The 26,808-nt window shown below is 36.8% G+C and overlaps 1 protein-coding gene across 1 annotated transcript; it reads right to left on the bottom strand.

Moving 5' to 3' along the window:
* Window positions 1-4,136: 4,136 nt before the first annotated feature.
* LOC140148040 (uncharacterized) lies at window positions 4,137-17,400 on the bottom strand. The gene is made up of 5 exons (XM_072169878.1): window positions 17,302-17,400; window positions 16,896-17,112; window positions 13,751-13,915; window positions 8,891-9,044; window positions 4,137-5,280 (listed from the first exon to the last, which is right to left on the bottom strand). Exons 2-5 carry the CDS (start codon window positions 17,101-17,103, stop codon window positions 5,214-5,216), a joined length of 594 nt encoding a protein of 197 aa, XP_072025979.1. The 5' UTR covers window positions 17,104-17,112; window positions 17,302-17,400; the 3' UTR covers window positions 4,137-5,213.
* Window positions 17,401-26,808: the final 9,408 nt, after the last annotated feature.

Below are 26,808 nucleotides of genomic sequence, written 5' to 3'. Positions count from 1 at the left end.
ATATAGGCCGCCTCCTTCTTCATTATTTATATAAATGGCCGCTCAGACACAGTGAGAGAGTTTATCATGGGGACTTTGGTTGAGATTACCCGAGTACCAACTGTGAACTCAGATAGTGGAGTTGTTAAGACTCTGGACCTGTAATCCAGTTACCGGGGTTCAATCCCCAAAAGTGTATTTATGTTACCAAGCAATTATGTGTTACTAGTGTGAATCCGTTGTAGTACGTGCTGCAGAATGGTGAATCAAAGCAAAAAAATTGTTAATTTTTTGTGAAAAGCCCCCAAATTGGCACAGATGTAGCTCTTGATATGCTTAACAAATTTGGATCGAGGGCCAAATTAAATTCATGCCAAGAGTTTGGTGCAAGCTGATTGACTCAATATTGCGGATCCTGTGGCAGTCATGTCCATATCACTAGTTGGAAACAGATCATGATGGGTACCGATCATTTTGATACGAGCCTGTATACAATAATACACTCCCCGGCTTTTCTGCGTGGCTATTAATGATATACTATTGATTACATTTCTTTGTAAAGTAGACCTGTAATATAATTGGTTTTGTACTTGTGCCTTTACGTGCTTTTATAATTAATTGTACGGTACCAGTTGGTTTAGTGCATGTTAATTGATATTTCATTTGCCATATTCCCTGATAACACACAAGCGTAGGCCCTACGTAGGATTCCAGTCGCTGGCGAAGTCGGCTGGACGTCGGGTTGGAAGTCGGGTGCTCATTGGCCATGCGTCTTTCCGACGACGTGTAAAAGTCGTTGGGCCGACTAAGGTCCTACTCTTTGCCGACGTAAATATTTACGCCAGTATTGCCACATACCTATTCCCGACCTGGCGCCGACGTCGGCCCGAAGCAGAATGTACGTTGGGCCAACACAACGGCACGACAAAGCATTCCCAACGTTGTGCCAACCAGGGATCGATATAATGGGATAGGCATCGTAGTATTACGTAACACACCGAAAGATGTAGTTTAACTCTAGACAATAGGCGCCATATTGCAGGAGGGTTAGAGTTCATAGAGGAAACGTTAAAGGTTAGTAGATTAGGTCACCCAGGCACATCACTAATGTGTTTCACGAGTTGTAATACCGACAGGTAAAAACATTGATTTTGTAAAATTCTCCCGATTTTTTAAAATTACTAAATAAGGTTAGTACTTCAAACCATTCTTTGATGAATCTATGCAATATGACGGTAATTTTTGAAACATCTAAGAATCAATCTTAAACATCTTCATGATATTCATTTTTTGCGCATGGTCAAAGCATGCTCTTGCGCTATCCACAGACTATCCGGTGGAAACTTCAAAGCAACGATCATGCGTTAATATTTACAAAATGGCGAATGATGTAGTTTAAGTCGAACAATAGCGTGACCGGCGTGACGTAGTTTTTGGCATTGTTCCTATATGTGACCGTACAGCACGAATGAGCCGTAAATTCCCTAAATTGTATTCTGAGTTACAGCGTAAAATGTGTACGAATGTCGTATTCAATGTCGTTGAAGGAGCAAAGTTTAACAAACTATAACCCCGCTTCTGGGTATCGTTTGAAGTCAAATGATATACCATTTTAAAGCTTATGATGTATATTTGTTAAACATGAAATAAAACAAAATTGACCGGGGGAGGAATTTACGGCTCATTCGCCGTGGACGGTCACATATGCACTTTCACCCTCCTGTGCCAACCTGTCTGTATCTGTAGTAAATAGGCCTTGACCACATTCACCGGTCGGGATCGTATCGGTGGCATCACAATGAAACCATGTAAAACCTCCTCGTAATCCACATTGGGTGAATTCGAATGTAGTATTTATAACATCTTTAATAACAAATGGAAAGAGGACGCTCTAACTAAATCTTCACTCGTTGATTAATGATTAAAGACGCTCCATATATGGAGACATATCTTTTAGATGCAACTGACTTTCATGGCGCCTCGTTGAAATTCAAAATTCGCTCTAACACTCTCCCGTTAGACAGTAAAATTTGTAAATGGACACCAGACAATGATGGTATTTGTAAAGTATGTAATATTGATCGCGAGGATGTAAAACACTTCCTTTTCACATGTCACTCACTTAACACAATCAGGGCTGATAAAAACAGTAAACTTGAGAAAGAGCTATAATTTAAATGGTATAGATATTTGGGAATTATTCATCTCTGGTAACTTAGACGTGAAGTATAATATGACCCTTGGAAGTGTAAAATTGTTTGCTAATATAATTATAAGTAAGGCAGAAGATTTCTATCACACCTTTAATAAATTCTTCAAAAACTTCGTAAAAAGAGCATGGAAGGCAAGATCCCAATTGAGTTTGAACGCTACTGATAAATGTATTTATTTGTATGTGATGAATTCTGCGTTGCTAGCTAAATAATTGAATATTTTTATTTTTTGTTTTTGCTTTTGTTTTTATATATCTTATAATTGTGCATGCATATTCAATTGTGTTTAAATTCGTTTCTATATAATGTATATTGTTTTTGAACGCACCGCTGGTTAGGCGTGTGCCACTGATATAAAAGTGTATGTTCCAATAAATAAATAAATAAATAAATAAATAAAATAAATATCAAAGAATTAGTTTCAACACATTTTCCTAGACTCGTAGTCTAGCATGTCTAGTGAATTGGTAATTTATTTACTTATTTATTTATCACTCAGTACGCCAGTGACCATCCTCTAATGTTGTGCATAGTCGTGCTAAAAGTCGATCGATACAATGTTGAAATCATCATTAAAGAAGTGTAACAGAGAAAGGTATATATTTTAAAGAACACGTAAAGATCATGGGCTAAAGATACAATGCACGTATGGTTTTTTTTTAATTGAGTAGTTTTACAGTATAACAGTAGGGTGATTCACAAAAAATGAAATTGGTATTTTTCAACGGGACACCCCCTCATTTTGTTCATTTTGATAATAAAATCATACCTGCAAAATATGAAAAAAATTCAAAAAAGTTTAGGGGTGCTACCGGTCAATGAACTTTTTGTACACAAAGTCAATGGGATTTATGAGCCATTTTCTTTTACAACACAAAAAAGCCATGTTAATTTTCCCTGATTGTGCCAAAATATTTGATCATAGTGTGAGTAATGTCCTTAAAATAAATGCTAAAGAAAATTGTAAAAATGTTAACCGCTTTCCAGAAAATTGCATTTTTGTGAAAACTGTTACATTTGGGGCAAGGCAGTTGCTGGAACAGCCAAAATATTTATGGTACTTGGCTAATATAAAGTTGTGTTTATGGGGCTCTAGTTCTTTCTTTTTTTTTTAAATGATTGAAATGTATGTAGGTTTGTAACTGTAAATTATGTTATTCAAGTGTTGAATGTGTGTAGGTTTGTAAGTGTAGTGTAATGTTTAATGTGTTATCCAGTAGTAAATGTGTCTTAGCCACTCTAGCTCTTGTCACAATTACCTTGCACAAGGTGTAGTTTTGAACTGGCCACCATCCAATGTTGTGACCCCAATTTATATACATTTCTTTTCAACTATGGTGAATCTAATCCTTCCTGTGGTCATTCAATTCAAACAATACAAATCTTCATCAGGTATGGCCATAATGACCACCCCTGATACAGATGTATGGATTTTGATAGTTACTATTACATAAGATTTCAAAAGCTGGTATCACCATTGGGGTAAACTAATATGTGAAGAATTTTAATCTTTTTTTTTATCAACAGTTCAGTTCAATAAGGTATAAATTTGGGGTGCCTGGTGGGATTCCAGGGGATATCCCAGGGTATTCTTTTCTTGAGCTACACTCCCTCTGTCACTTTTGAAACATTTTTTATTATTACAGTCAACTATGAACTTTAATTTGGTAAAAACCCATGTTTTCACAAAGTTAGGTATATCATTGAACATTTACTTCAGTTTTGCAAGCCTGTTAGACTTTTTAGGCCCTGAAATAAGAGTTTGAAATTTTTGACAAAAAATCCCATTGACGTTGTGTACAAAAGTTGACCGGTAGCACCCCCTAAACTTTTTTGAATTTTTTTCATATTTTGCAGGTATAATTTTATTACCAAAATGAACAAAATGAGGGGGTGTCCCGTTGAAAAATACCAATTTCATTTTTTGTGAATCACCCTAGTATAACAGTGCACATCAAGTTGTGCATATCACATTATATAGACTGGTTCTATTTTGGAAAAATCGCGTTCATAGCGGCAAGTTTGCGTAAAAGTTAGCAACCAGCTTATTTTTATTAATTTGGGTATGCTGAACTCGAATCTGTTGTCTGCCCAGCAATATTTTAAGACAGTGACTCTTAAAAGACCCCCATAACCCCATAGAATCGTATAGGGGCAACAATTAATTATATTCAAAAACAGTTTCAAACATGTCAAATTATGCGTGTACGACCTATCGTTAAGAAGTTGTGGGGCACAAAATGTCACAGGTCGATTTGCTTGTTGTGTATGGGTTAAAAGTCAAAGTTGCTCCAATCAATTTTCATTTAAGTTGAGGCAAATTGTTCGCCTGGCCTAGAGGTTTCAGAAAAAGAATGGTTTGCTCTATCGGCGATGTCTAGTTAGCATGTTACTTAGCAAAGAGTAAAAAGATATGTAGGATTTTTATTATATTTATCATCTATCTTCTGAACTTGACATCGCAGTGTTTAAAAGCTATTATTTTCCTGAATCCCATGAACTTGAGGAACAGTTTGCATCCATTTTTACAAAAAAAATAATGTTTCACCCCTGTGTAGCATGAAATAACCTGGTAACAATACTTATGTCGTAAGTGCAAATATGTTACATTTTTGTGATTCTTATACCCAGGCAAAACATTTGACATGTTGTTTTAGTGAATTTGGAGTATATTTTATTTTTGCCCCCTATATGAGCTTCGAATATGCTTAGCAGGCAAAATTGTTGAATCAGCATATCCGAATTAACCAAATACTTTGGTTGCCAGCTTTTACGCGAACTTGCCGCTTGATGCTTAAATAAGCACACATTTCCAAAATAGAACCAGTCTAATATGGAAATATCTACGATGGAAGTTACCTCGAATGAGGTAAAGATTTAATAAGAGATCACTTACTAAATTAGTGTTACATAATTCATTTATATTTGCCTAAAATTAGTAGTCATAATATTGAATACGATTAAGATTACGAAAGCCATGCCATCTCGTCTGGAGAATAAAGCAGATTATGAACTTGTTTTTCATTCGAATGCGACGTGGATGTCAATGAGCAGAATTCCATCGACGCGTTTGAAAACATCAATTAACCTGCAAAACGATAAAACACAATGTGTTCATGAATTATGGAGGGTTTATAATTATCTCCACCCTGTATGAGTTTTGTCATGCCTTTATTTAAAGTGTTTACGCGGAACAAGACCCGAAGTTGTTAACAACAATGCAGTTAAAATGTTCCCCGAGTTTTCTCCATGGACATTCAGGTCACACATTATTCTATGGGGCTTCAAATCCACATTTTTGGAGAGGACTCAGAGGAGTCAAGATAATCCAACCATAGGGAAATAACACAAGGTGACGTCTGGTCGTTCTTCTTTAGCTGTGTCCCAATATCAGCCTGATCAACGGTATCGTCTTCATACTGAAGATCTTTTTGTACAACGTCGTATCATTGACGGTGTGAATGGCAGTCCGCTCGAGCAGCTTTTATCAGGAGCAACCGAATCATCCGTATGAAAGGATCACGTAAAATAAATGGCTCTTGTTAGAAGAAAGAACTTTTCAGTGGACAAGAGGCACAAGAGGCAGTTACTTTTGGAGCCACTGAATCTTCAGTAGGAAAGGTGCTTTATTAACAGAGCCAAAATCTCCGGAGTAGAAAATAGGGTGATCACGCATAGGGGGAAGAACGCTATACCTATATATTATTCTGTAGATAAGGACACTCTACGTGCAAAAAGTTTTGTCCTGAAAAAAAATCAGGGCTTCATTTTGATTTTAATTTCAGGGGCAGATCCCCCTTTTGCCAATCATTCTGCAAGCGAGACTCGACGAAGATCACGTTTTGGTAAGTCCTTCCCTTAATAATTATTGGCTCCTGACCAGATTGCCTGCACAAAAATGCGCGTAAATAAATGATCCTTCTTTCTATTATTATTATAATAATTAGGTCCCGCCGTCCTTGTAATAAAGACTGCACAAAAATAACGCGGCTGTTATAAATACGCCTATAGGTTCTGCATGTAATAATTGTTTTCACAACATAGAAAGAAGGATGATTTATCTAATATTTCATGATGTACGCGCATTCTGATACCCTATTTGTTTTTCAATAATATATTGTTTGACGTCAAATCAATGCAAATAGCTGTAACTTCTAGAATGCCTATACATGTAGAATGAGATTAATTTTTTTTTAAATTTTAATGCTAATGGCTGTTGTTATACAAGACCCACCCAGTCATATAGGGCGAATTTCTCGACGGGTGGCTTAGCAATTGGCTTGTCTAGCCTCAAGGCTTAAGAGGTCGTAAGACCAGGCTTAACTGAAAACGTATTTCCCGAAGCACGGCTACCATAGCTTCGAGGCTTCGTTAGCCCGTGGGCCAGGCTTGTAGGATTAGCCCCAGGCTTCAGTAAAATTTGCATTTCTCGAAATCAGTCTTCTGTAGCCGTAGTCTACGCAAGCCTGTTAGACCAGGCTTACAGCGGCTTTTCTTGGCCCTGCCTCAGAGCAGGTCTTAGGTCGTAAGCCTTGGTCTATTTCAATTTACAAATTATTTAAATTGTAACGCAAAGTTTATCTTTCATATTTTTGACGGTCTTTTAATTAACATGAGTAAGCAGTCGCGTCTAGGGGGGGGGGGAGCTCTTGCCCCCTGAAAAAGGTAAATTAGGCCTACTTCTGAGAGTTATTAATTAACCTCATTATTTGGTCATTTTAACCTTAAAAACTCAATTTTTAAGGTTAAATAAATTGCATTTATCCCACTTTTGTACCATGTCACCAGCTTTAATACCTTAAATATGGCATTTGTACCATAATTTTTTTTAATCTCACCCCCCATGTCAAAAAGAAATCTACGCCAATGTTCCGGGGACACATTCCAAGCAGATCCCATAACTCCTCAGACCCACTCCACCCCTTACAAACCCAAACAGCATGAACGATGCCTGCCCCTCATTTATTAGTTTTTCCCCGCTTTCCCCCCCCCCCAGCCCAAATGAAAATGTCTAGTTACGCCACTGTGGGTAAGTAATTGTTCGATTTAGTTGAACATTTCAGCATTTTATTTTAGTGTTCATTTGAGTTAGTTGAATTTTTTTAAGTAGCTGTTGCTATCATAAGACCTACTCTTTTTGAATGATGGTTTTTTTAACAACGATATAATTTTTTTTTAAATCTTTCATCATGATCATGATCATCATCATCATCATCATCATCATCATCATCATCATCATCATCATCATCATCATCATCATTATGAAGACCTATATGATACCACCTGTCCCTATCCAAGCCTTAATAGTTTGATACTCGTACTTTTCATATATAGGCCTATATTATTTTGGAGTGCCTATATTATACCAATAGAAGAAGGACAAAATTGGTAAAGATATAGTAAATATTTGACACGAAACAATAGTGTATGCAGTATTAAAACTGAATTTACGGATAAGATGCATACAATTTGGCTATATCTTCTACTTAAATAATTATAAATATTGTACCAACAGATAACTTCATGTGAGATCTGAGAAGACTACTGTTATCAGCAGTAGATAGCACGTTGGTTGCTTTCCTTTTTAGGGGAATCACAGATTCCTTTCCATTAGGCTTACAGTTAATCAACGCACAGGCACAACGCCTAGACGTTGATCCACAAGCCTCAGCACACTTTACAGTTTTTACCCTTTTGGGGATGCAAAGAAAAAATCACGAGTATAAAGCATAGGCGTATCATTCATACAAGTTGGACTCATAAAAAATCAAGTGGAAATAAAATAATACATAAAAGACACAAAAACAGACACAATATTCTTGCATCAAGTTGTGTACGGTATAAGCCCAAGCACAAGACCGCGGGTCCAGGCTAGTCTTTGCGCCGGGAACATTGCGATTATGAGACGGCAACCTTGTTAGTACGGTAAACCGTGAGGACCACAGCTTATGTACATCTACCTCCAACAGCCTATACAATTAAGTCGCTGGTTGAAAGGGACGAGGTTGTCAAGCGTTAAGACTGCAAGGCCACTAAGACTAGGTTGAATTTGCGTTGAAGAAATCCGGCTAGAGTTAAGACTCCGGCTTCGAGAGCGGGCTAGGCTTAGTAGCCTCAAGGCCACCTTAAGACTACGGCTAAATAAGACTCCTGTCGGGAAACTCGCCCTTAAAGGATGGATGTCTCCAGCAATTACAACATTATCACAACATTATGTCTAATAAAAACAGTTGGCGATATTGCCTAGTGCAATGACGTGATGGTTATTTGTGCTCAATTGTTGTCAGCCTTTGTTGTATTGCTGGGACGTCATTGCACTGGACAATTTCGGCGCCCGGATTTTGAATATCGTTTGTTGAGAGACGGCTGTATTATTTCGTATTATTTTATTCAATATGAGTTTGTTTCAAATAAAAGCACGTGATTCGTGCTTGATAATTAATTTTCATATAAGGCATAATGTTGCGATAAATGTGAATTTTAGGGAGAGTTGGGCTATAGCTTTTTTTTTGACGTAGGGAGGAGAGATTAAAAAATATCATTGTTGACATATCGATAACAAATGGCTAGCATGGTCTAGCGCCAAATTACACCGGCAACTTTCTATTAAAACGACTAGAAGCAGAGCAGGCGAACGTGTAAGTATTGTTCAATCACTAAGATGATTCATTTTTAATTGGGACATCCGTCAAACTTACCGATAGGTACCAACGAGGGCATCATCGTGGTAGGTATTTCCAATACCATCTACCCAAATATGTCCGTTATTCTCACCGAATGCAGTAATGGTGTATAATATCCGTTTGCTGGTGGGATTACTTTTTGACCAATCTATCCAAGCCTGCTTCAATTCTGAACATAAATGATGCGATATTAAGCACAAAGAAAGTTAGAAATTATATAATACTTAACAAAAGTTTTTATTTTGTCAATAGTTAGAACATGTTAGAACATTATGCATCACTTTTTCAAAAAATGTTTCATAAATGTTATTAAAAAAGTTTTTATACCCTTTATATAACCCGATATTTAAAGTCCTATTCGGTGATTTGCCCATATCCGGAGAATCGTAAAAATCATCAAAATTCAGATTTTGGTACCTTTGTTTGTTTTGGATCGTTATGAACACTACAAAGTGATAAATACGCAAATTTGCTGTTTGAGTAAACGACGTTTTAAACTTTTGATACCATTCCATTGGTCCGTCTAAAAATTGATTTGTCACTCTGCCAAATTCACATCAGTATATTGAGCTAACATAGCCTGCTAGGGCGAGTTTCCCGACAGGAGTCTTATTAAGCCGTAGTCTTAAGGTGGCCTTGAGGCTACTAAGCCTAGCCCGCTCTCGAAGCCCGAGTCTTAACTCAAGCCGGATTTCTTCAACGCAAATTCAACCTAGTCTTAGTGGCCTTGCAGGCTTAACGCTTGACAACCTCGTCCCTTTCAACCAGCGACTTAATTGTATAGGCTGTTGGAGGTAGATGTACATAAGCTGTGGTCCTCACGGTTTACCGTACTAACAAGGTTGCCGTCTCATTATCGCAATGTTCCCGGCGCAAAGACTAGCCTGGACCCGCGGTCTTGTGCTTGGGCTTATACCGTACACAACTTGATGCAAGAATATTGTGTCTGTTTTTGTGTCTTTTATATATTATTTTATTTCCACTTGACTTTTTATGAGTCCAACTTGTATGAATGATACGTCTATGCTTTATACTCGTGATTTTTTCTTTGCAAAAAAAAAAAGGGTAAAACTGTAAGCCTAATGGAAAGGAATCTGTGATTCCCCTAAAAAGGAAAGCAACTAACGTGCTATCTACTGCTGATATCAGTAGTCTTCTCAGATCTCACATGAAGTTATCTGTTGGTACAATATTTATAATTATTTAAGTAGAAGATATAGCAATATTATATGCATCTTATCCGTAAATTCAGTTTTAATACTGCATGCATTATTGTTTCGTGTCAAATATTTACTATATCTTTACCAATTTTGTCCTTCTTCTATTGTATTAAATTGATGTCCAACCTGGTATAATATAGGCACTCCAAAATAATATTGTAATAGGCCTACTTATGAAAAGTACGAGTATCAAACTATTTAGGCTTGGATAGGGACAGGTGGTATCATGATGATGATGATGATGATGATGATGATGATGATGATGATGCAAGACATTCTCTAGCTAAATTGTATATATGTTACAAATCGTGAACACCTAATTTTGTTTATATGATGCATTTTAAGGCATGCGCAATAGAAAGATTAAAATGTAAATATATTACATTTTAAGAAAAATCCGACTTCTGCGCATTTCACTGAAGTGATGATGATGCTTATTTTGTATATTTAGCACGGCAGTAATTAGCGCCCTCTGTGTTACATTAATGGTGCTGTTGGCCAATTTTATACATTAAGGTTACTGTTGGTCAATGTTGCATTAAGGTTAGGGTTAGGGATAGTGGATTAGGGTTAGGATTAGTGGGTTAGGGTTAGGGTTAGGGTTAGGGGTTAGGGTTAGGGTTAGGGTTAGGGGTTAGTGTTAGGGGGTTAGGGTTAGGGTTAGGGTTAGGGTTAGGGGTTAGGGTTAGGGTTAGGGTTAGGGTTAGGGTTAGGGTTAGGGGGTTAGGGTTAGGGTTAGGGTTAGGTTAGGGTTAGGGTTAGGTTAGGGTTAGGGTTAGGTTAGGTTAGGGTTAGGTTAGGGGTTAGGTTAGGGTTAGGGTTAGGGTTAGGTTGGGGTTAGGGTTAGGGTTAGGTGGTTAGGGTTAGGTTAGGGTTAGTGGGTCAGGGTTAGGCTAGGATTAGGTTAGGTTAGGGGTTAGGATTAGGGATAGGGTAAGGGATTAGGATTAGGTTAGGTTAGGATAACCTTAAGGGTGACGGGCTGTCGATAGCGAAAATGAGATTCTGTTATCGACAGCCCGTCACCCATATCCATACTTAGAGACAGTCCGTCACCCATTTCACACTTTCTACTTATTTTACATTTTTACCCCGTAATTTCCCTCATTCTTCAGGCCCTGCCCTCTATCGGTGGCTAATTTACAGTTTAAGCTTGTTTGCTATTGTATTGGGAGCAACCTTGAACAATATTGTCCTTGACTGCTTACTCATGTTAATTGAAAGACCGTCAAAAATATGACAGATACAATTTAAATAATTTGTAAATTGAAAAAGACCAAGGCTTACGACCTAAGGCCTGCTCTGAGGCAGGGCCAAGAAAAGCCGCTGTAAGCCTGGTCTAACAGGCTTGCGTAGACTACGGCTACAGAAGACTGATTTCGAGAAATGCAAATTTTACTGAAGCCTGGGGCTAATCCTACAAGCCTGGCCCACGGGCTAACGAAGCCTCGAGGCTATGGTAGCCGTGCTTCGGGAAATACGTTTTCAGTTAAGCCTGGTCTTACGACCTCTTAAGCCTTGAGGCTAGACAAGCCAATTGCTAAGCCACCCGTCGAGAAATTCGCCCCTAGTGGCTAAGCCAAAAGCCGTATAGTATAATGAAGACAAAATAAAACATTTTACATGGATCTATAATTTCTCTACTTAAAGGAGTATTTCGTGATCCTAGTATCCTCTTTTTATGTCATTTTCAGTAGATATCCACTAAAAAAGCTTATTCCCAAAATTTCAGTTGATTCCGATTTTGAGTTTGCGAGTTATGCATGATTATGTGTATTACATTGCTCCATAGGCCACTGTTCTAATTTCGTTCTGGTATACCAGAACGAAATTCAAATTTGACGATATTTTTGCTAAACGAATTAATCTGCAAGAAATATTTGGTAGATAAACATTATGTAGCCAGAGGTTTCCAGTGGTATAAACATCTCAACTTTTTTTGAGAAAAGTGTGGGGGGATGAGGCTGTGGATTACGAAATGCCCTTTTAAGTGGAGAAATTAGCTAAATGTATATGAACGGGGATTCAACTTTGTCAATACTGCAGTTTTCCTAGTTTTTTGCCTAATTTGTCATTTCAAAAATACCTAATGACGATTTTAATGACTTATCGTTCACTTTTATGCAATTCATACACAATTAAAATAAGCAAATGAGTTCTGAATTGAACCAATAACCAGTGAAATGATGAGTAAACTGGTCAAGTTTTTGACCCCCCTCTTTTGACAGACAAAACTTTTTTGACCCCCCCCCCATTATCGCATAACAAACATTATACTTAATAATGTTGTTTCCAGTGGCATGGTATCTGGGTCACATGTCACTGAGGGAGGCAAATGTTTGAAACATTCCCGGTGGGACAATTGCGCATGAAATACAAACACAATGAAATTTTCATTTTATACTTAATTTAGATTTGTCCCAACTCCCAAATCAGGGTGTTTATCTGATTTTACAGGGATAAATGAAATAGAGAATTTATTTGGAGGTTCATAGGCACATCAGCATATAATTTGGATCTGTGGCTATTATGATAGTACAAATGCGCGCGAACCGCACAAAAACTTTGGCCATATTGAAGCTTGATGAATGGTCAAATATTGTTAAAATTTGAACTAATTGATGCGAAAAGTTAAAATGGTCAAATATGAGATTAATTTGGTCACGCAACTGTACACATGTATCAGCTTTGGCCCCCAAAGACCGTGGCACCTGGGCCTGTGCCCACTCTGCCCTATGGTAAATCAACCAATGGGCCTATGTGTACAAAATAATTTTGCGATGAGAAATAGTAAACAATTTTTTTGCAATATTTTCTTGATTTAGTTGTATTTTGATCAGATTGGTACATAATCATGTTTGTAGCCTACTTTGAAGAAATATAATATTATATGATAAAAAGTGCCAGTATTAATTTTTTAGACCATCCCATATGTTAGTGAACATCTTTAATGTTATATTAATTAATAGATATATGTACACTGACTAAGTGCCATCATTTTTTCAAACAAAAGCACTGAAAACCAAAAGTTGCATATGTTAAAAGTGACATACAATGTCTCAATGCGCGTGAAGCGCGCGAAAATTTTGGGTTTTTAAAGTAGCAAACTTTTTTTGGCCCCCCCCCCCCTTTCCTACCACCTAAAACTTTTGAGGGGAACATCAAGTGGTCAGAAAATAAAAGTGCTCCGATTTCAATGAGAATGTCTCAACTTGTTCGTCGTGTTATGAAACATCGCAGAAAACTAGCTTATGGTCAAAGAAAATGTTCACAGCATCAACAAATTTGACGAAAAATAGACTATAAATTTTGTTGGAAAACGATTTTTACTTGAAAACGATATAAAAATTCTGAAAACCTGAAAATGGCCACTTTTTCTTACAACACATTTTCATGAAATTTAAGGCCATCAATAAACCAAAATGGCTGAAAACGCACCCGAGTCTAAATTTAATGGCTGATAATGCACCTTGAATATGGAGCAGTTCAACGTACCCTCAATTCAAATATGCACTATCGCCATTTTCTCTGTGTAGGGCTGATAGTAAGCCTCCGTTGGCTGTTATTCTTACATTTACCGTCATGGAAGTAGCATTTATTCGGATTACAGTGTGAGTATTAAAGTCTTGTTGTTCAAAGTAATTGAAATGTTTACCTTCTCTCCCAAACCAAGGTGCTAGACCATCTACCACTGTCACGCAATCATCCGTGTAGAACTTTTGGACAAGGGCAGAATAATCTCCGCTTTCGATGGTTTCCGATGCTTTCGCATAATATGCATTGATCTCTTTTTTAAGGGAAGGATTGCCTATGGTCGGTGCTGAAAAGACAAGATGAAGGTTCAATTACTCAAGATGGTGGAAGTTTGAATAAGTTCCGCAACGTGGTCAAGTGGTTTCCTATTATCCTGCCTAAATTCTTAGAAACTTAAGATTTGTAAAGTTTCGCATTTAACTTCAGTGTGTTACATAATCGTAAAACCACAGAATATCAGGTGTGAAGATACCTTGATAAAAAGTATACAAAAGAAGTTTTTACATTTCGCAGTGCAATATGCAGTCATAATCACGGTGAAGGTATGTTGCAAATATTTCGAGAATAAATGATAAGAATACATTATTTGATTTTAGTTTCTTCTACCGTGTAATAGACGACAGACAGGTTCAATATTTTTGAGTAGTGGATGCCGACTATGATCGTTTATCGTCTCATTCTAATATTATTTTAATAACTAAATACTGTTTTATTTATTACGCGACGACGTGGTTGTTGCCGTTTAACGTGTGGAAGACGGCATGCAGAAACCAATGGAATTCGGCGCTAACAAGCTAGCTAAGCCGCAGCCACTGACTAAGAATTGTAGAATAATCGATAGGAAATTTTGTTTTTACTATCCTCTACCGTATGATAAACGACAGGCAGGTCCAATATTATTTCGAGTAGTGGATGCCGGCGCAACCACGCACGATGAAAATCTTAATCAGTTAATTATTTTTATAACTAAAACTAGTTTTATTTAGAAAAAAATAAGTTACAAAACTTACGGTCATGAAATCCTATTCTAAAGTGAACGAAACCTGCTTACAAATTCAGTTGTACATAGTGCGATGCGTATTATGCACTAGACTTACAACGCGCTACTTACGCACAGCTAGTTCGCACCTCGACAAGCGTATTCCGTAACGACGTAAAATTCTATTCTGGATAAGTACTTTCCTCCTTCCACTCGTGCTTGCAACATAGGTGTTATATTTCATACAACCATGACTTAAATTTTCATGTCTCTAACATAGTCATTTTTGCATCATTTCATCTCGTAAATATTAACAAAGGTGAATATTTCTGTATTTGAATCCTCATACCACAAAACAAATTGTACACACATTTATAACTTTCTGTCTTGATTTGTGTGTATCCCATCTCTTTGGAATGTCGCAAAATTAATTTGCAAAGCTCCAACGCATGCAAAACATCGCTGCGTACTATTAAAGTTAACTATAAATTGAATTACTATGCCAACTACTTCCGGACCAGCTCCAGACTGACCCTCGCCTTCGCTGCTCAGTTAGATATCACGACCTTGCAGTTCAAATTCCAAGATCTAACCTTGTTAGTCATGAGCGGTCTTTCATTCCATCTACAGCCCGCACATGGAATGCACTCCCGCCTCACATTCCTGGAATTGTGAAACGGAACAGCTTCAAAAAGGAGGTTAATAGCTATCTAGGCGCCAACCCGCCAGCTTTATCGAACGATAACAGCTGTTAATGCCTTGATATGTCTTGACATAAAAAAAAAGGAATCTGCGCATATCATATACCGTAGATTTCAATGAAAGTTTTGAAAGCTCAAAATGATACGGCTGGTCCAATATTATTTCGAGTAGTGGATGCCGGCGCAACCACGCACGATGAAAATCTTAATCAGTTAATTATTTTTATAACTAAAACTAGTTTTATTTAGGAAAAATAAGTTACAAAACTTACGGTCATGAAATCCTATTCTAAAGTGAACGAAACCTGCTTACAAATTCAGTTGTACATAGTGCGATGCGTATTATGCACTAGACTTACAACGCGCTACTTACGCACAGCTAGTTCGCACCTCGACAAGCGTATTCCGTAACGACGTAAAATTCTATTCTGGATAAGTACTTTCCTCCTTCCACTCGTGCTTGCAACATAGGTGTTATATTTCATACAACCATGACTTAAATTTTCATGTCTCTAACATAGTCATTTTTGCATCATTTCATCTCGTAAATATTAACAAAGGTGAATATTTCTGTATTTGAATCCTCATACCACAAAACAAATTGTACACACATTTATAACTTTCTGTCTTGATTTGTGTGTATCCCATCTCTTTGGAATGTCGCAAAATTAATTTGCAAAGCTCCAACGCATGCAAAACATCGCTGCGTACTATTAAAGTTAACTATAAATTGAATTACTATGCCAACTACTTCCGGACCAGCTCCAGACTGACCCTCGCCTTCGCTGCTCAGTTAGATATCACGACCTTGCAGTTCAAATTCCAAGATCTAACCTTGTTAGTCATGAGCGGTCTTTCATTCCATCTACAGCCCGCACATGGAATGCACTCCCGCCTCACATTCCTGGAATTGCGAAACGGAACAGCTTCAAAACGGAGGATAATAGCTATCTAGGCGCCAACCCGCCAGCTTTATCGAACGATAACAGCTGTTAATGCCTTGATATGTCTTGACATAAAAAAAGGAATCTGCGCATATCATATACCGTAGATTTCAATGAAAGTTTTGAAAGCTCAAAATGATACGGCTCTGCTTCATTGGTAGTGATGACGCAACAGGGGTGTGGTGGAGGGGATGGGAGAAATGCACCAGGTCAGAGATCTTTCCCCAGCCCCCCCAAAAAAAAACAATAAAAAAACCCCAAAAGATGTTCTTTTACTTTTTAATTTTTTATTTCAGCTTATTGATTTTTCTGCCATTATTACTAATATTATAGCAGTTTGATTAAAGAATAACAAAAGTATAAATTTGATGAACGTCGTACATTATGATTTTCATGCTCTGTAACAATTCGGAACATTACATCATTCGTGCCTATCAATCAACATGCATCAGGAGAACACCATTTAAGGTAAATGTGTGATGTTTCAATACCACTGTCTGAAGAATATGCGGCATGGGGTTTTGTTTGCTTGTATTTTGTTATTCTTTTTATTATTATTCTTTTTAAATTTTTTTCCTTTGGTAAGAAATTCTAAAATTGAAAGTTAAACTATAATGCGTTGAAACATTAGAAACATTTTACCTTTCAATTGCGAACACGTAATTTTGCCATGTTCCTTCTGCACAAGTTCATCACAATGCTTAGTGCATTCCATATGGGCTAATGTATCGGATACCTCAAAGCATTGATTACAGAGAGCGAGACAGTCCTCCATCTTCGAATCATCAGCATTGCAAACCATGATGAAAACACCAATAACCATGACGACCACTAGGTTTATTCGCATCATCTTGAGTACCTGTATGTTTATGAATGAGTTATTCGTGGATTTATTAACATATAAGTATTCTTTAGTAGGCCTAATGTTAGTTGGTCTATCAAATACAAAAATAGAGAAAAATAATAAGTAATAATATTCCTTTTTGATCATTTCCTCTGGCCATATAAAACTCTCTCAAAAGCAAGAATCTTATCGTAGGAGCCTTACGTTGTCAAGCAAGAGCCTTACCTTGTCAGCAGTCTTCACGTGAGATACTTGAATTTGACAATATTTAGTTCTGCCTGGTATTAATGTATTAAAAACTTCCTAACGATTCATTTATAGATATAATGCATCCAAATTGCCTGTATGCGCATGTCAAATAGTGATCTCAAAGTCTCTTCTCTTCTCTTTTGTTACGCCTTTACGTCGATGTTCGGCATAGCGCCGCTTATCAGTGTTGTCCAAGTTAGTCTGTCATCACCTGAGTTTTACGGGCTCCAAGTTTCAGTTGCAGGTTCAGATTTGTAAGATCTTTGCTGATCGTGGAGAATCACTTTGCTGCCAGTCTTCATCTTGGCTCTGTTCTTTGTCTTAGTCCGGGGTCTTAGTACTTTAGATAACTTGACGTACTGGTGTAATTTCTTGTAGTCTAAGCAGATGACCGACTCATTTAAGGCTTTATTTTGTTTTATGTTTGCAGGTTTGTGATTGTGTCTGGTTATTTAATATTTAGAGTTTATTCTGTCTCTCTAACAGGCGTTTATCCGATTTTCTTGTGTTTTAATAGTGATAGTCACATGGTTAAGAAATAAAGAAATAAATTATAGAGAACATTCCTAAACCGTGTAACTTGAGGATGATTTGAAGTGACCCCCACTTCAGATGAGGCTGGCAATCATTCCTTAGCTATTATGTAAAAAGAAACACATATGGCAGCCGACAAGTGCATTGTATTGATATGGATGGACACAAATGGTGAACAATATCCAGTTGTCGTCCTTGATTAGAATGGAGAGCACGTTTAATTCATTTTCGATACTTGCCTTAGATCTTTTAAAGGTGTTTTCTTTTCACTGTATTGAACTTTTAATTTGTATTAAGTAATAGAACAGTTGTTTCATATGTGGATGGGATTACTGCATTATATAAACCTAACAAAAGTGAGTTCGATGTGGGATTATTCTGTTCGATTGGGTTTAAATTGAAAATGTGAAATAACAGAAAACGATTACTAACATAGGGCCGTAAATGCTTCATAAAAGATCGACAGGTGCTAAAAATGTTAAAAATCAGATTAAAAAAACCCGCTAACATGGAAGAAACTGTGCTGAACAGCTGCTAAATAAAGTATGAAAAAACATTAAGGGGGTACTACACCCCTGTCCAAATTTGTGCCTATTTTTGCAATTTTCTCCAAAAAAATAGCGCATTGGTGACAAGTAAGATATGTATATTATAGGGTCAAAGACTACAACAACTGCATTGGAAATTTTATTTCAGCACAGACAACAGTTGTGGAGTTACAGCCAAAAATGAGGGAAAACCAATATTTGATCAAATAACTACTTGCCTTGAGTTGCTGAATTTTCAGTGCAGTAGTCCTTGTCCCTATAATATACATATATTTCTTGTCACCAATGCGCTATAATTTTTGAGAAAAATGCAAAAATAGGCACAAAGTTGGCCAGGGGTGTAGTACCCCCTTAAAAAACGTGAAAGGGAACAATCAAATTTACTCAAAGATATATTCGGAACGAAAAAAACCCTGGAAATATCTGCATCTCCCAGGCTAGACTTCGGATTGAATTACGCTAAATATCTGCTGGAGTAAGACATGTACTCCCTGTCATCCAAAAGAATTGATATTATAAATAAATTCAAACATTTTTCTTTTCTGAATAATGATTTATGAAATTGAGGACACCTGTGTGCATTTTATGCAACTTTGCAGAATTTTCATTCGTGTTTGCATTATAAATAACATAATACCGTTTACATTAGTGAACCATGCGTGTACTATCATCGAGCTGTAGCTGAGTAAAATAATGACAATTCAATTAACTGGATTTACATTTTAAATGAAACCTACCCTTGTAAATAACTCAAACCAATTTATTTGCTGATTAACATTTTACCAAACATAATACCGTTAATTTGACATTAGTGAACCAGGTGTGTACTTTCATCGAGCTGTCTCTAGGTTCAAAATATGAAAATAAAATTCGAGACATATGCACTTTCAAAGCCTACACTGAAAACTTAAACTAGTCAGGCAGTTGCTTGACTAACTTAAAGCTAGTCAAGCAGGTTAGTCCAGCCCTCCTGACCATCCTAACGTTAGTCAAGCCCGTATCTCAAGCTAGTCAAGCCTGCTGGACTAACTTGAAATTTTGATAAGCTAGTCAAGCCTGCTTGACTAACGTGTAATGCGGTGCTTGACTAACTTACAATATCGATGGCTTGACTAACTTGAAGATGCAAACCGGCTTGACTAGCTTTAGGTTAGTCAAGCCAGCTTGACTAACCTTAGGTTGGTCAAGCTAATGACTTTCGTAACTTTCATTTCGCAATACTAAATTGCGCAACCGCTTTCAACATGCATGTTCAACACATAGGAAATTGCTTTGAAATGACTGCCCCAGTTAGGCCTATAGTTAAAAATATTGTCGGAATGGAAAGTTTAGGATTGACAACCTGGCACTAGCATTATTGTTTAACAACATTATACTGTTTATATTTGTAAGAGCTTTCTGATGGTTTTTAATGTAATTTAAGGACATTTTGGATATTCACAAGCGATTACAGAGTTTAAAATTATAAGGTAAGCATACTGAACATGATAAGTACTGATAATAAGTTTCACGAGTAGTGAGTGCCTCCCTGGTCTAGTGGTGAGTGTAGAGGGTTTGTAATCTCTAGGTCCGAGTTCAATTCCCAAAGAAGGTAAGTGGTCATAAATGTGTTGTAATCATGATAACCAGGTAAGAGGATTTTCTTCAAGAAATATATCAGTTTCAAAACGCAAAATTATGAGAATAAATCCCACCAGACAAGATAAAAATTCCACATTTGTCTCTTTTTCCCCTTTTTTTTTATCAGTAACGTGGTTTGCAGCACGCTAGTCAAGCAAGCTAGTCAAGCAGCTGCCTGACTAGCTAAGGACTGCTTGACTAACGAGTCGCCTCGTCCTTTATTTTCAAACTTGAAACAGGAAACTAAGAATTAATTGTGAAGGGCCTTATTTTGCTGTCGTCAATTTTCTTATTCCCTTATGTACATATATTTATGTGCTATGAAAACAAATACATATGTGTATCAGAGACTATGATCAGACGGGAGGGTCCCCAGAGACAATGGTTTGAAAACATGCATTCAGCATAATCAATAACGTTATTGATAAAGAAAGGGTGGGGTCTTATGTGTTGCGTCGAATAATACAACTCATTTTATTGGTCAAAATATTCCCGCCGTTAGCAATTGAACTATATATACATTCACCCATGCAGACAGGTTTCTGTTTATAAAATGCACAAATTATAATGATAATATTGGTAAATGGAAGTTCTATATAGTTCAAATTAGGTCATTCGGGGATACCTAATGAGCCTTTTATCTTGTACAATCTAGCGTGACAGAGGCCTTATAGACCTTAGTCAGCAAAAATGCTGTATACATAATTATTCCTGATATTGTACATGACAACTCATAATTAAAAGGGATTCTCATAAACTCCAGAAATAGTCCACGCTTAACCGCTTGTATCATATGAAGCTTCTTTTTGATAAATATATTGTATATATATACATAAAAATTCAAAGTATAGACATAAATATATATATACATAAATATTATGCTACACAGAAAGCTTTTGCTCTGAAGTTATGAAACCATTTAATTAGATGAGTGGGATTACGACAATGTCAGTCAATTTAAAAGCAAACCACTGGCTTTAGAGAAGCAACAATGTTGCATAATTTCTATGATAAAAAAGGACGGTGATTTATAAATAGCGCGCTACGCACTAGAATTAAGTGATTGACTATAATATTGCCTAGTCATATTTTATATTGATGTGACCTTGAATTGACGGGTGTTTTTCGTGTATTCGTTTAGTGCATTCTGATAATTCCTTGTGTAAAGGAAATACTTCGTTTCCCAATAGTCCTACTTTTGATGCATCTCTTCCATAATGTTATCTGAATCTAAATAATTATCCACAAATCAAAATATATGTAATTTGTTATTTTAGACTGATGACAAAATTTGCATATCAGGCAAAAAATATATAAACTTAGAAGACAAACACACAGACATCATTAACTTTGGCTGATTACGGAAATGTTTAACTGACTTAGAAATTGCTTAAGTTGAATTTCTAGAGAATTCAAAGAAATGATTTCTCCTTGAATTTGGGTGCTCAAGTTGAGTTCTACAGTCACTGGTATTGTTATCTTTCCTAAAGTTGAATGCCCAACAATTTGTTCAAGCAGACACTAATGTTGTTTAAAAAAATTATTTGTCCAGACAGAAAAAACAAAATACTAATAAATAGCATAATAAAGTAAACTCGTTATCACTGTAGCGTAAACATCATCGCAGTTGCCATAATCTAATTCAGAAAGATCCGAGAGTATGAACAAAGAACAATTTTGGTAAACAAATCTGAGACAATTACGGTCTCATGATAAAAGTGACTGATTTGATACTTCAGTAAACTACTTCTACTTTATTGAGCTGTCAAAACAAACAAGATGTTTACCAGAAACGATGGCCAGAAGAGATGGTCCCCAGATACGATGGTTGACAAACATGTAGTCAGTATAATTAATAACGTTATTGAAAGAAACAACATTCCCAAGTCGGCCATAACAGATCATGTTGTTGACAAGAACCCTGGATCAAAGAAGCTGTGGAAATAAGAAAGAGGGGGCGTACAACTATGAACAGAGACGAGGGGCAGTATCAGCTTACTAACATTTTTGATGAGTTCCTGCAACAGGGATCCATAAAATCCCCAGAAGGAAAACCAAATGCCAACCCAAAAATCACGCTGGAAATCCCTCTAGCGTTGGTTGTCAGTATATTGCAATCACTCCTCATCAAGTGTTGACAAAGACAACAGTGGTTGTTGAAACGTACACAGTAAGTGCATTTACTTGGATCAGATACTACGAACTTTGGTTACTAGCGGGTAGTCTGTGTGTGGACTTGCTTTGCTCCACACTCACCCATGAAATGGTGTTATGTATTGGGTCCATTAGAATTATAATGCGAAGAATAAAGTATTATGTCTATGATAACGCGTTAATATAAAGTTTACACACATTTTCCATTCTTTTTTGTCAAAAATTGTGACACCATTTAGGGGGTCATACCTTCTTGGCATTTTGAGATATATCCATTTCAGACCAAAAGGTTGCTGAGTAAGGAAGTAAGTAAGTAAGGAAGTAACATAGACTAATATATGCTGAGACCATTTCATGGTTCAGCAAAAAGCAGCAATTAAAATGCGCATAACAAAATATTATGCTTAGTATTTGAATGCAATTTCAATATTTACTTTTAATTAACTCTCTAAAAATGGAACTATATTGGTGTTTATATTTGACTATGCTCTCGAATTCTCGTCGTCCATTGTTACAATTTATGTCGGAATATCATGATAAACAGCCTGCTGGACCTTTAATGGAACATGGGTATTTTAAATTCATAATTATATATTATTGATCATTATCATATGCAATACGTACAAATTATCTCTACAATGAATTAATATACATTATTTAAAGTTTGCTTGAAATAATAATGATCGTGTATCTAACACTAGTGTTGTTTCTTGAATTTGGGTGCTCAAACTGTGTCCTACCAGTCACTGGTATTATTGTTTTTCCTAAATTCGGGTGCCCAACAATGTGTTCAATCAGACACTTAACATGCTTAAGTAGTTTTTACCTGAATTCGGAAACCCAATGTCATCCAGACAGAAGCAGAAGAAGATGTAGAAAAAGAAGAAAAAATGATCAAAAGAATTCACAGAATTACTGCGCAAATGATGGTCTGACAATTACTCGGAGCCGTTTGAGACTTTTACAGCAACAGGTAACAATCTGTAAGAGTACCGATGCGCTCATCGAACATCGTTACTGCGCATTGCAAGCCGGCGTGACGTCAAATGACGACATTTCAGGTGTACTCGCAAAGGCTTATGGGATTTACCAAAAAGGAGAATTTTAGTTAAGTTAAAGACACATTCAGTGATCCCAGCGCAAGTGTATATAATATAAATTGTGTAGCTATTTAGTTATGGCAGAAAAGGGATCTTCCCAGTGTCGTCACAAAATAATGAGAATGTTGGTCTAATGAACCGTTTTTGGTTGATATGAGTATTGGTTTTATAAGGTATATATTTTCTGAATTTACTTATTATCTAATTTCACTTTACACATTAATGTAAATGATGTAATTCTTTGACATATGCATAAAGGCTATCCAGGATATCTAAATGTAGTTGGTTGACATCAAGGTTATATACGGCAGAACCAAAGAGTATAAAACATTGCCCAGAGGTTTTTGAAACAAACTTAAAGTTCAGTTACCCGATTGACACCTTCATCGGCTCCTCCATTTTTCTCATTGCTGATGAGTCTTCGGTGTCATATAATCAATCATGAAGAAACTATGATAATATATATGTTACTCGAAAACCGTTGGGGTTGGACAAAGTACCCCACTGTAAGTAAGTTGATTTTCAATTGGTAACTGCTAATAGTCTATTTTAAGCGGGCTGTCAGCCTTTTAGTTTCGTCAGCCTCTTACGTAACGGGTCGCGGATTCTATATTTTGTTCAGAGGTTAAACAGATTTGGTTTGATATGATGGAAGCCAACCCCGGTGTAAACACTGGATTATTCACAACTACTGCATTCGGTGAGAATAATGGAATAGTTTGGGAAGATGGTATAACCAATGAATACAAGGATGGTGCCCTGGTCGCTTCATTTCGACAATGCACATATATAATGCAACCCCGGCCCCTGGGTATCCGCGGATGGGCAGGTCGTGGGCCAGGGAAGTTGGGTTTAAAGAGTTAACAGCACATTTGGATTTATTCAGAAAGTGTTACACAAGCTCAGCATTTTATGGCATAACATAATCCATGATAGTAAAAGCATCCAACTCACCAAGGTCTTGACCATCTAAAAGAACATTGTGATATGTAGGGAAAAGGTACCTGCCCAAATCCTAGTTTATACATTTAGTAATTGTTGGTATTTAGTTCCTGACCAGGCCAACGATGTTAGACCTTTAAATGTTTAAGTCCCGGGTAAACACCTGGCAAGTCCCGGGCCGTCCCGGACCAAATCTTAAGCCACACCCCGGGCCACATGAATACAATACCGCTCTTTGAGCTACTAATTGAGCAAAAAAAAAAAGGAAAATGTAAGGCTATATGCAACGCGCTCGCTGGGATATATAATTGCTGAGGAAACTTGGGTTTAGAAAACAAGTTTGTACATCTTTCATACGTCTTTTTAATTCGAGAATAAACGATATGATTTTGTTTTTACTATCCTCTACCGTGTGATAAGCGACAGACATGTCCAATATTTTGAGTAGTGGATGCCGGCTCTCATTCTTAGTCAGTTAGATAACTGTTAACTATGTTAAAGCAAAAACTGAGTTACCGTCATAAAAACTCCCCTTGTTATTAAGATGAACGAAACCTTTTTACAACTTCACGTATTCTGTCAAAGAAGGCACAGGTCACATTTCATTTTTATATGTATTGCAGTTATTGAGTTATGACAAAAATAGATCAAAACGAGAAGTTTTCGCTATTTTCCTCTCCTAATGAAAATCATGCACATGGGGAAAATAAAACTCATTCCAATAAGCCTTGGGAATACACGTATTGAACATATACCTTTCCCTATGAGCCTAGTTTTATTTTTCCACAATATTTCAACACAAACGCTATTAGCACAGGCACCGCCCGACCTTTCTTAAATCCGAACAAAACATCTTTCAGGCTTAAAAAATTTATGTTGAAACCAAAATGTTTACTTCGATGGAAAAAAATTGTGAATGAGGTCATCGATCGGCGATTCTTAAGCAATTTAAGCAATTATTTCACAGGTTGTCCTTTCCTTTGATTCCCATTACGCATAATGAAGGTATGACAACCCTAAATTGTATCTTCCACAACAGGGGCGTAGCCAATTTTCTTGGGGGATTACAATTTCGGGGTTAAAGATTATTATTGGGAAAATGTGCCCGCGTAGCGCTGCTAACATGTATGTTTCACTCTTTTTTATCCATGATTGGGGTGAATTTTGACGTGAAACGGGCTCCCCATCTTTTACCTTGCCTTCATGATTTTTTCTATCATTTTTTTTCTCAGAGGGGCACTTTTCTCCCTCTCCTTTTCAATTGTCAGGGGAACACTCTGCCCCACCTGCCCCACCGATGCTACACTATTGGTCCACAATTCATGAGAACATTGTATTTTGTCTGTTTGCAGGTCTATCAATCTTTACAAACGTGTCAATGGAACTCTGCTCATTTTCATCGAAATGTTATTCTAAGGAAAAACAGCCATGCTTCTCTATATATCGTCGGGTGTATTACATAGTGACGGATGTTAAACTTCGCCAGAAAAAGAGTTTTTGAGTTAGACGCGATCAAAGAGTATGCCAATTTGTGATCAACCATAGCAGAACACTAACAAATAAAATCCTCCAAAAGTTGCTGTATTTTAAAAACTAGTATCTAAAGTATCTTGAAACATCTATCACATGAAGAATTATTCGCTATTAAATCAGTAAAATGATTGCAAAGTTATACGTCAGTATGTAAAAACGTGAAAACGTTGCACCCTAACATCCGTCAAACATCCGTCACTATGTCTTGCGTCAATATCATGCACGCTAATCTGGTCTTTCGTGTTGATCTATGGGCATCCGTCACACATCCGTCAGTATGTCTTGCGCATAAAAGTCGGATCAAGGAAGGACTTCGAAGCATCCGTCAGTTCTTTACGCTTATTATTAAACGCTTTTTTCAAGATAAAACCGACTCGTCACGAGTGCCTACAACATACATGACATATTGTATTTGGGTATTTACTCCTGATCTTACTAGTTCTCACTCTCATTATATAGATAGTCACACCAGCTGTAACTTCTTTTTACAAAACGCCAATGATTGTATTCAGTTTTACCAATTTACACTGTATTATCTGTCAACTTGAAGCCGCCTCTAAAAGCCTCTAAACATCTTTTGATAATCTTTCAATAACCTACTCATTAAAAAAGGATCATATTTCCATTTTTTATTACTTAACAATTTTATATTGGAAAGTTTTGAAATAATGTCTCTAAATAATTGTCGAATCAACTCGAACCATTCAAAATTGATTAAAATGATATTTTACTCAAATAATGATCCATTGAATATCTGCTCTACGTAAACGTTTTTGGTTTATACCCAGTTATCAACATCCATCAAGAAATCATGTAGGTTTCAATGAACAATACTGAATTACGAACGTTCAAATTGAAAAATCATGTTTTTACATAGTGACGGATGTGACAGATACGCCATACAATTTAGTTGTTTTTCCGAGTAAACGGCGTTTTACATAGTGACGGATCTTAGATACGTCACTATGTAAAACGTCGGGTAATGTCATATATCAACATCCGTCATTTGCATAATTAATTAACTAACTAAT

The sequence above is a fragment of the Amphiura filiformis genome, chromosome 3 (assembly GCF_039555335.1).
Source record: "Amphiura filiformis chromosome 3, Afil_fr2py, whole genome shotgun sequence".
Lineage (NCBI taxonomy): Eukaryota > Metazoa > Echinodermata > Ophiuroidea > Amphilepidida > Amphiuridae > Amphiura > Amphiura filiformis.
Note: the sequence above shows the minus strand (reverse complement) of the source record. Positions and strands in the feature narration are given on the sequence as shown.